The 11,062-nt window shown below is 40.2% G+C and overlaps 1 protein-coding gene across 1 annotated transcript; it reads left to right on the forward strand.

Annotated features, from left to right (window-relative positions):
* Positions 1–740: 740 nt before the first annotated feature.
* On the forward strand, positions 741–5,604 carry PNRC1 (proline rich nuclear receptor coactivator 1). Its single transcript, XM_044674137.1, has 2 exons — positions 741–1,517; positions 4,505–5,604. The coding sequence occupies exons 1-2, from the start codon at positions 972–974 to the stop codon at positions 4,946–4,948; spliced, it is 990 nt and encodes a 329-aa protein (XP_044530072.1). The 5' UTR covers positions 741–971; the 3' UTR covers positions 4,949–5,604.
* The last annotated feature ends 5,458 nt before the right edge of the window (positions 5,605–11,062 follow it).

Consider the following 11,062-nt stretch of genomic DNA (forward strand, 5'->3'; position numbering starts at 1 on the left):
GCGTAAAAGCCTTTGTAAGTTACTTTTTCTAAAAATGCACTGGATTTCAGCTAAGTTTCAGATCAACACAAACTGTGAAGGGCTAAGAAAATTCCAGTACCCTTTTTCTGGGCGCTAGTAGAAAACCTTTTTAATTAAGGAGCTAACGTCATTCAAATTTCCCTAATTTTCTCTCTACTTGCCAATGCCACGTTGAGCTTTTCAGACAGTAGGCAAAACTTCCCATCGCTACATTATTTCTTTAGAGGATAAACTATCATACGGGCTTGTTGCAAAGAACATCTTACTAAGCACTCTGAGATCTCTGCAGGAAAACTGCTAGAACAGTCTTATTCACTAGGTATATCCTGCCATAGCATTGCTACTTTCCCAAGGTCAGTGGTAGAGCCAGAAAAAGTCTCGGGATGGACCTCCCAATTTCCTTTATCTTGCCTCAAACCAAAACAAACTGGGGGTCTCCATGTAGAGGATAAATCAGCTGCGCTAAACCAGGGGGACAAGGAAGGTTGGAAGCTGACGTGGAACTTCATTGTTCCGGGGAGCGGAGAGCCTTCCCCAGACGCCTGCGCAGTAAGCGCTCTTTGTGCTAGGGCTGCAGCAGGGCGGCTGTTGTTTGTGTCTCTTCCTGGAGGGGCGGGGGAGTGGCGAGAGGCTGGAGAAGGAGGTGCGGTAGGGGGCGTGGCCACAGCCGCCGCATTCTCTTTGGCCCTCTCGCTCTGAGAGGGGCGGGCACGAGGCGGGGCTTCTGATAACAACACTCCGGACTGGAGTCGGGGCTATTTGTTGCTGCGCCGCCGCCGCCGCCTGGGAGGCTGTCCCTTCACCAGCTATGCTCCTCGATCCTCCAGCACTCTCGTAGCCAGCGCTAGAACCGCACTTGCCTCCCGCTGTCCTGCAACCGCTCTTTTCTTTCTTTCCCTTCTTTCTCCTTTTTCCTCCGTTCCCTAACCGACCCTCCACCCACCAGCTCCATGACGGTCGCATCAGTTCCTCAGCGGGAGCCGCTCATCCTGGGCTGCCGCCTGGCTCCGCTGGGCTTCGCCCCGCGGGCGTACTTCGGACACTTCCCTATGATGACCGCCGTCCCGCCACCTCCTTTCCCTCGGCTCCCAGACCCACGGGCGCTGCCCCCCAACCTCCTCCTCCACTTTCTGGGTGACGGTCGCTGCCGGACCCCACAGCCACCCGCTCCGGCGCCCCCGCCCCCGCCCCTGGCACCCCCGGGCACCTGCAACCCCCGGGCAGCCCCCAAAAAGCGAAGAAAGAAGAAGGTCCGGCCCAGCCCGGCGGGACAGCTCCCCAGCCGCTACCACCAGTACCAGCAGCACCGGCCAAGCCTCGAGGGCGGGGGCAGCCCGAGTAGAGCCCAGGGGACCCCGGCCCTTGCGCCTGCCGCTCCCGTGACCCCAGGCCCTGCTCCAGGAGCCCGGGCCGAAGAGCCGGCCTCCGTTGCCACCCCGGGGAGCCTGCTGCCGGCCGCCGCTGCAGCCAGTACCCCGCAGCCGACCAGAAAGGAAGTAAGTGGGGCGGTGTCAACCCATCAGGATGGGGTATACAGAAAGTCCCGGGGCTGTAGGCGGCCAAGCGAATTCTCTTCCCCTTCTTTCCCCCTCCCCCGACCTTGTGTGGTGAGGTACCCGTGCGGGGGGTGTGGGGGGGTTTCTGGTAGGGGAATAGAAGGAGCTGGGGGCGTCTGTCTGTTTACTCGGGAGGGAAGTTTCCGTGACGCCTGCTTTGGTTCTGGCCCTGAGGGGGAGGGGAGAGAGAGGAAGGAGGGAGCAGCGGAGGCGCCTGCGTCCCTGATTGGTTCAGGAGAGTTAGCCAATGAGTGGAGCTGCAGCACCCCAGCAACAGCCCCGATTTAGAAGGCTGGCGGCTGGCGTTGTTCCAGGGGTTTTCGGTGTTCCGGGCACGCGTAGGGAGGTGGGGGAAAGGGGGCCTGGATGCCTAGGGAAGGGGGAGGGAGAGGGAATTACATCAGCGCGCGACGACCACGGGGAGGGGCGCGCGCTCTACGTGCTGGGCGCTCGGCCGCTCATGAAGAAGGGGCGGGGGCCACTCCATTTCGGTTTCCAAACTCTCGGCTTTGGCGGCGGCGCGCGTACTGGTCGGTGCGGCGCGCACTCGTCGGTTTCTTTCTACCCCTTTCTCCAGATTTGGGTTTTTTTGTTTGGTTGGTTTTTCTTGTGTTTCCTTCCTCCCTTTCCACTCCCCCCCTTCCCCCCCCCCCCCCGACCCCATTCTTCTGTTTCTGTCAGTCTAGAAGCACCCACCTCTTTTGCAGTTCTAGTCAGTTTTGATAGTGAGTGTGAATTCCGTTTTGAAACTGTTAACCTTCTGTGATACTTAATTGGCATCATCCACGGAAATAATTTAAAGGCGTCCTTTTTTTTTTTTAAGTGTAGCAAGTTGCTGGCAATACTTTGTTAATTGTTTCAGCCGTCTCCCTCCGGCCATAAACTGATACTCTTCCGTTGGGAATTCGTACCCTTTGGATTAAGTGACTTTTTTTTTTTGGTTTTATTTTTGGAGATTTGCCTCGAATAGTCCCTTAGCTAAAATGACTTTTTTAAAAGTGATAAAACGGAGAGGGTTGTGGGAACAGTGACTGGATGCCTGGTTTTTTATTTATTTCTGAGATCTTGTTTTGTATGGAAAACAGGATAAAATTTGCCAGAAATAAATAATTCATTGGGCCCTAGAACTAGAGCTAGAAGGAATCTTAAAGGGTGACCTAGACCAAAGCTCTCATTTGGACCATGACTTCTCCAAGGTCACATAGTGATTGATATCTGGCATTTGAACACAGGTTCCTCTGACTTGAAATCCGGTGTTCTTTTTTACAGTACCCCCAAACGGTTTTCTCATACTGTGGGCTGTTACTCAAATAGCAGTGTGCCAAATTGTTGTGTGTTCAAACAATAGCTGAGGTAGACATAATAAAATTTTAAGACTCGGACAGTTTTTACGTGAAGAACCAATGATTTGAGCTTGACATTTTAAACTTGAAATACATGGACTTAAACAGAATAATACATTGTTAAAGTTGATTATTTCTAATAGGGAAAGACTAGATATTTTCTTATTCACATTATATTAATATCATCATCATCATCATCTTGTAAACCTCTTAAGGGCAGCAACCTCAGAGTCCCTAGAATCCCAAACAGCGCCTCTAGTTTAAGGGTTTAGTAATCCTGAACAGTTATCTCCAAAGGATAACGGTAAACTGCTACTTTGGGCCGTAATTAAGAATTCCTTTTAGAGGAATGTTTTTCTAGAAATTATTACATAGAATTAAATATATTCTAGAAAGGAGAAGAAAATCGACCAAACTGGTCAAGATAAATGACTGTAACATGAAAGAACATATTTAGCCACTATTTTAGAATTTGATTTGTAGGGTTTTTTCTGTATTCATATGGATGTTTTTGTGTGCCTATAAGAAAAAGGACCCCATTGCAGAATAAAATAATCTTTTCTATACATTAGTGGCTCTTCTATGATAGCCCCACCCTTTTTCAACTATTGCAACAACAAAAAAGTATCCTTTACAATCCATTGTGTAGTGTAATTTGAAGTTATGGTCTATCTCAGTTTGAATTGTTATAGGTGTGCTTCTTTTCCTATCATGCTTTCAAGGAGCCAAATAAAGTTAAATAGTTGAATGAATAATGGCGTTGGAGTAAAACCTAAGCTTGGTTTGGGGTTCTGTTAACTTGGCAAATCACTTTGACTTCCCTGGGTCTTGGTTTCTTCATCTGTAATATGTGGTATTTAACAAAACTCACAATTTGCCCTTCTTAATACTCTGGTCAAGAAATGTTTGTTTTTTAAACCTTTTTTTAAAGACTATAAAATGTATCCCTCAAAGGAACCTCAGCTAGGCCTATCATCCCTTTTACAAATGAGGAAAATGAGACCCATAGAGTAATGGAGTAATTTGCCCTGAAAAATCATATTCAGGCTAGTAGCAAAGCTGGGATTTGGAATTTAGGCCTTTCAAATTTTTATAGGTAATTCACAAAAATGAACTTTATACTAATCAGAATACCTTGTTGTACTCATCCTCTTCTCTCCTTCCTTCTCTTTAAAAGAAAAATTTTAGGAGTCAGCCTTCTCTTTTATTCTGCTTCTAGGTCAAGGGTTCTTAACTTATTTTTATGTGTGCCCTGGACCCCCATTGACTGTCTGGTAAAACCTGTGGGACCGCATTTCAGGATAAAATAAATATGTGGGATTACAAAGGAAATAAATTATATGAAAGTTACCAAAAATAATTTTTTAAACCAATTAATTGGACCCTACATTAAACAGACCTTTTGTTATCCTAGCCACAGCTATATCAGGTATAATGGCAATAGGTGCTGTACAGAAACCGAGTACATTCTTATAAAATGGGAACAAGGTAATCCAAAGATAGTAACAAGAGGTAGACATTTAAATGAAATGAGAATGTCTTGAGACTGGAATAAGATTCATTTTATGTTCTTTGTCTTTGTAGGTTTTTAAATCAAAGATGGGAAAATCTGAGAAGATTATCATTCCCCCTGGCCAACTTGTTCACAGTATACACTTGTGTGAACAACCAAAGATTAACAGACAGAAAAGCAAATGTAACATACCACTAACCAAGATCACCTCTGCAAAAAGAAATGAAAATAACTTTTGGCAGGATTCTGTAGCATCGGAAATCATTCAGAAGCAGGAGAAAAAGCCTTTTAAAAATACTGAGAACATAAGAAACGTGAATTTGAAGAAATCAGCTTTTCAAACTGAAGTGAGCCAAAAGGAAAATTATGCTGGGGCAAAGTTTAGTGATCCACCATCTCCTAGCGTCCTTCCAAAACCTCCAAGTCATTGGATGGGGAGCACTTTTGAAAATTCCAGCCAAAATAGGGAGCTGATGGCAGTACATTTGAAAACTCTCCTAAAAGTTCAAGCTTAGTCTCCAGAGTCAACCTATGTACAGAAAACATAGTTTTCCAAGGCTCTGGATACTTTAACAAAAAAAAAAAAAAATCAGTACAGAAAATGTTATTTGCCTTGTGACCAGAAGTGCAAAAGACAGTTTTAAAAATGTCACTCAAACTTGTATTTTATATTTTGTAAATACTGTATACCATGTAATATGTGTATATTGTTCATATCCTGAGAGGTACATTATAGTTTTGTTATGAAAGTATTTTGCACTGCCTTAAATGGTAGGTGTTTTGTATATATAAAATGGAAAAGTTTAACATGTGCTAAGGCACATGAATGACTGATGCAATTGCACAATGGTATATTGAGAACTTTTCAAGGAGAAACAGTTATCTCATTTCAAGGTGAAGATCTAAATGTGAACAGTTTACTAAATGCACTACTGAAATTTTAACTCTGTGGCACAATCATTGTAAACATGGGGTTTATGTGTTACTCTAAAATAGATTTCTGCTTTCTGATTGCAAATATTGGTAAAACTACTGTTTCCACTTTTACCAAGGTTAATTTTGTGTTTGGTGAAGATCCAGTCATTTTAAAGCATTTCTAACTTGCTTTAATGCCAGAAAAATTGGTTGTATTCAAATTTTAAAAATAATAATTTGGCCTCCCCCACTTAAACAAGTCTTGTGTCTTTGTGTTTCAATGCTTTCTGTCATTGAATGTGTGTGGGTGGAGTGGGGTGAGGGGAGTTGGATTATTTTCAAACTAGACTAATTTTAGATAGGTCTTTGCATTTGTGTTAGTTATAAATTGAACATGAAAAGTACTTGACCTTTTTTACTCTATTCCCAAAAGTTTGGGAGGGGCATGGAGTAAGGGAAGAAAGGATTTGGGCTGGATATAAAGGTTTAAGTAGAAGGCAGTCTGTTGGTAAACTAGATATTTCTCGGGAAGTACCTCTCCTTAGAATCACATCTCAGACCAAAGAAGCAGTAACTTTCTGAAGTTGGGCTTACCCCAGTAATTTATTAGCACAGCCAACATGATAAAGACACAACAGACTTTTGGTAGTATCCTATGTATATCAACATGGCCAATTTTATTTTTTGTCTTTTGCATTAGTTTCTAAAAGTTCCACAGTTAGACTGTGGAGATTTGTACTTAAACTTGTGTGGACTTTAGTTGAAAGTGATCTTTCTTAAATCCATAAATACATGCAAATATTTATAATTGAATTGTAGAAATGTATTTCTAAGAGAATGCAATTCTTAGAAAAGTATTTATTCTAAAAATACATTGATGAGTAAGAGGCCTTCATTATAGAAGGTTTTGAGAAAAGAAGGTAGCAGATATAGCTGGATCTAGAAGATAAAGCTCAATTTCTACCAAACACCAATTTGTTGTGATCATAGTTCCTGAATATGAATACAAGAACTGAAAAGTTCTGTAGCATTTTGCCTAAGGCATTTGCCTTTGAGATTTGTAATGTAGAGATCCTAAACCAGCTTGTGACTGAAAATTTTATCTTGCCTTCTCACCTCCTCCACTTTTCTATCCCCCCCTCTCCCTTTATAGATTGAGAAACTCATCCCAGTCTTCTGGGCCAGTTACCCAAGGCTTCTGTTAATTTTTCTAGTATGCCACAGCTATTTCTCCTGATCCTGAAATGTTAGTGTTACACTTATGTAGAACAGCATTTATTCTAAAATCATAATTATCCAGGGCCTCCTTTTTTCAGTAGAACCCTCTTCTAATATATTTGCAGAATAAAATTTTAAAAACCTATTTTATAGAATGAATTCAGAATTCAAGTACAATACCTTGAAATACTATTTTCTTTTTCTATAGCCATATAAGTTAGGTTTTGTTTCATTTTATTGAGACTATGTGTTTGCTTGTGTCTGCCAGGCTTAGGCTAGTGATAAGGAGCAAATAAATGGGGTGGGAAATAAGAAAAAAACATATGAAAGTTGACCTTGGTCACTAAAGTGAACAAAATCTTACCTACAAGACTATTAGAGTATGTCAATGCGTATGAACTTTTAAAAGTAGAGTAGGAGTTTTTTCCCCATTGGTTCTAAGGCAGAAGAGTGGTAAGGGCTAGGCAATGGGAGTTAAATGACTTGCTCAGGTCACCCAGTTGGGAAATGTCTGAGGCCACATTTGAACCCAGACCCTCCCATCTCCAGGCCTGGCTCTCTATCCACTGAGCAACCTAGCTGCCCTCGAAAATATAGTAGGTTTTATATTTACTGTGACTTACATAGTATACTGTTCTATATAGCCTGCTTTTTAAACACTACACTTTGTACATAGCTATTAGAGCTGAGTTTGGGTTCACCTTTGCCTTGGTCTAAATGACCTGTACTAATTCTGAGTTACTTTTTCCCATGGGGATAGATTAAATAATAGCAGAGATAAAAAATTCCCTTTCCTGGTTCCCCTTTTATCCACCTTTTTATCAAGTACCCCATTGTAATATAAAGCTTGGCTATTGTGAAATACTTAAGTATTTCACTAGCATCAATATAGCCTATTTATGGGAAGACCAGAGCAATTTATTTACCTTCTAATTAAGCAGATTCAGTCCCTATTTTTCAACTGAGGAAAGGGCCAGAAACCAGGTTCCTAGACTAAAGTACAGGTTTCAGGCTATGATTATTAGACCTCACAGTTCTTTTCACAGGCTCTAAGAGATATATTAAGCCAAAATAAAGCTACATTTCTATCAAACTATTAATTTCTGATCCAAAATCCAGTATATAATTATGTAAGGTTTAAAAATACTAAGAGTTGGATTTTTAGAAATACACAAACATTTTGTAAGTATTTTTTCTTGGAGCATAAAAATTGTGCAGTAACATGTTAATCTGAATTGGGATTGCATTCTATCTACCCTAGATCTGGTTCATATAAAAATGCATCTTGTTTTATATGTCTTATAGCAATATCATTTTGCTGCTAAACTCCATATTAAGCCAATAATCCCAATATTCTCAGATAAGTAAATAGAAGCCAACTCAGTCAGAGGAATTTAATTAGTTAGAAAGGACCTCTGGGATTATATAGCCTAAGGGGGAAACATTCAAAAAGGCTTTGCTCAAGATCACACAGTTAAGCAACATAGCAGGAATATGAACCCAAGGTTTCTGACTCCAAAACCTTTGCTCTTTCTAGGACACTAAGTCCTATACCTCATAACATCCCCTATTCATCGCCAATAAATTTGGGAAATGCAAGAGGGATAAAGAATGATTGATATAAGAAAAATATGATCCAGCATTGCAATGATGAGTGGCCTAGATTGATCCAGGAAGGTTAGAATTAAGAATTATAGGGTCTGGGGGCATAATATAAGGTAGAAAACTAAGAAAAACTTTCCAAGTTATTTTGACTAGAGAGGCCAAAGGACCAGGGCAAGGAAGGGAAAAGGTTATGAATTTAAGCAGAAGAATTTTAATTTTTATTAAAGGTCTCATATGTACATTTTTCAAAGATTCTATTTGTGTAGTTAAGTATTTCAGACTTACCTACACAAAGACAGCTTTTATTCTTTTGATAGGCTCACTATTTCACAAATATTATTGAAACTTTAGAGGGAATTGACAAACTAGGTTAGGTATCCATCCTTGAGTATGGATTTACAGTGTTCTATATAATTTGAACAATTCAATTTGAACAATTCACTAATGACCTCTTTAGCTCTCAATTTCCTTATTTCTTCCATGTAGATCTTGGGTTAGATTAAGATTTTCAGGTTTTAAATGCTATAATTACACTTTTGTTTAAAAGTTCAATACACTAAAAACAATGAGCTCAAAAAATGTTCATTCCTCCTCCCAAAAAAATTCCTTTAGTAAAGCATCACCAAAAGGAGGAAAGCAATTTGATCAAACTAATTCATACTGTGGTATGAATGACCTTCACAAAAGTGACAGTTGGAAGAAATCCAACCTTACCTGATGGGGGATCTCCAAGAAGCAGACCATTCCACTTTTGGGTCATGCTAATTATTGGAAACTTTTCCTCTTATACAGCTTAAATCTACTTCACTGTAATTTCTAGACCCAAGTACTGTGCCTTGGACAGAGCAGATGCTTGATAAATACTTGGTGAATGAATGAGTCTAACCACTGCTTTTACATATATCATCTGGGGCCTTACAGAACACACTCCCTTCCCCCTTACAACCCTAAATACTTGAACATAATTTTCATGAGTTTTCTGGCTAATCATGCACAGTTCCTTCAATTCTCATATGATATATCCAGTTTAATCCTAAGTAGTTTAGTTGTATTTTTTAGTCATCTATGAATCCCAATAAATTTCCATTTAGCCCTAATTTTTATTTAGGCAGATCTACTTTGCCAGTTTTTCTCCTGAAAGTATACAATTTAAGCTGCTCTCAGTTTTTGAAATTCCTTTTTTATCAATTCATCATATTTCTGACTCAGAAGGGAATTTAAGAAATCATTCTAATGAAGGGAATGGTCCATTCATTTTACAGATGAAGGTACAGACCCAGAGACGTCATGACTTGCCCAAAGTCACACAGCTAGTTAGTAGCAGAGTCAACTCTAGAACTCAGGCTTCCTAATTCTCAGTCCAGCATTCTTTCCAAGAAATTATACTTACCTCTGAAAACACAGATTCTTCAAAAACTCCATATTGTTATTTTCAGAAAGACTCATAGCAGCAAGCTAGAAATCAGATTTAACATTGAAAAGGAGCCTAGAAATGCTAGGTAACCTGATGAAAGCACTTTATGTGAGTGACAGCCATAATCTCTAAATCTTATTTTATTTTTTTGTGACAGTCTGTATGACCCAGGCCATAAGTAACAGTGGCCATTCACAGGCCGCATGGGAGCTTTAACCTTCTCCATATGACTGACTTGTTTGTACTAAGCTACCTCTGTTAGGCAATCTGGTGGTCCTCTGCTGGGGGTGGGAGGAGGAATATCTCACTATCTTGGTGCTTGAGTTAATGCAGTCATCTAAGCCTAGTACCAGACAATGCAGGTATGTACCACCACATTAAAAAATTGAATTAGTGAATATTTTTTCAAATAGCAAAAATCTAGTAAGAAAATATTTTAAGGACAAAATCTTACAGGGGAAAAAATCACTTCTCAGGCCTTCTCAAAGCTTTTATTTTTGCTTATTGTTGTATTAACTCATGTGAGATTCAAATGATTTTTTCTTGACTAAAACTTGCCAAAAATGTATTGGGTTAATTACCCAGGTGGTTATAAAAATTATATTTTTGGATGTCCTCTGATATTCCTATCAGTGAATTAAAGTTTCCTAGAAATCTATAGTGCTTTGACAGCTAGGTGAATAGAGAACCAAACCTTAGAGATAGGAGATGCTGGGTTCAAATGTGGCTCCAGACATTTCCTAACTGGGACCCTGGGTAAGTCGCTTAACTCCAGTTGTCTAACCCTTACCATTCTTCTGCCTTGGAATCAATTCTTAGTCTCAGTTCTAAGAAGGCAAAGATTTTAAAATGACAGAGTAGTCGATACGTGATTTCTTTTAGCTCTACAAGTTATCAGTGATAGCCAGACTGATAACTATCGATCAACTAGCATTTATTAAGCACTTTATGCTAGTCTATGGTAGTGCTGAGGATACAAATACAAAAATAAAATCAAAGTCATTCTTCAAAAGTTTACATTCTAATAGGGGAGACATATATATATATGTCTATACATGTATACAGCATAAAATAGAATGAAAACAAGTATACATAAAGTAGTTATATATAAGTAGGTCAGGAGGGAAAGCACTAGCAGTTGGAGGACATCAGGAAATGCTTCATGTAAATGGTATTTGCAATGTATCTTGAAGGAAGAAAGAAATTTTATGAGGAAGGAGTATATTACAGGAATGAGTTAGACCAGTGATGGGCAAACTACGGCCCCCTGAAATGTTCTATCCTCCCCCACCACCCCCCACCCCACATTATTCCTAATCTGACGAATACAATGAGTAGGATACAATACAATGAAACTTCAAAAGAGTTGCCTTAGAAACAGACTGACAGATGAGCATTTCCTTTCCTTTGGACCCTCTTTAAAAAGTTTGCCCATCACTGAGTTAGACAATGAGATGGAAATGAGGAGTGTCATGTG

The sequence above is a fragment of the Gracilinanus agilis genome, chromosome 4 (assembly GCF_016433145.1).
Source record: "Gracilinanus agilis isolate LMUSP501 chromosome 4, AgileGrace, whole genome shotgun sequence".
NCBI lineage: Eukaryota > Metazoa > Chordata > Mammalia > Didelphimorphia > Didelphidae > Gracilinanus > Gracilinanus agilis.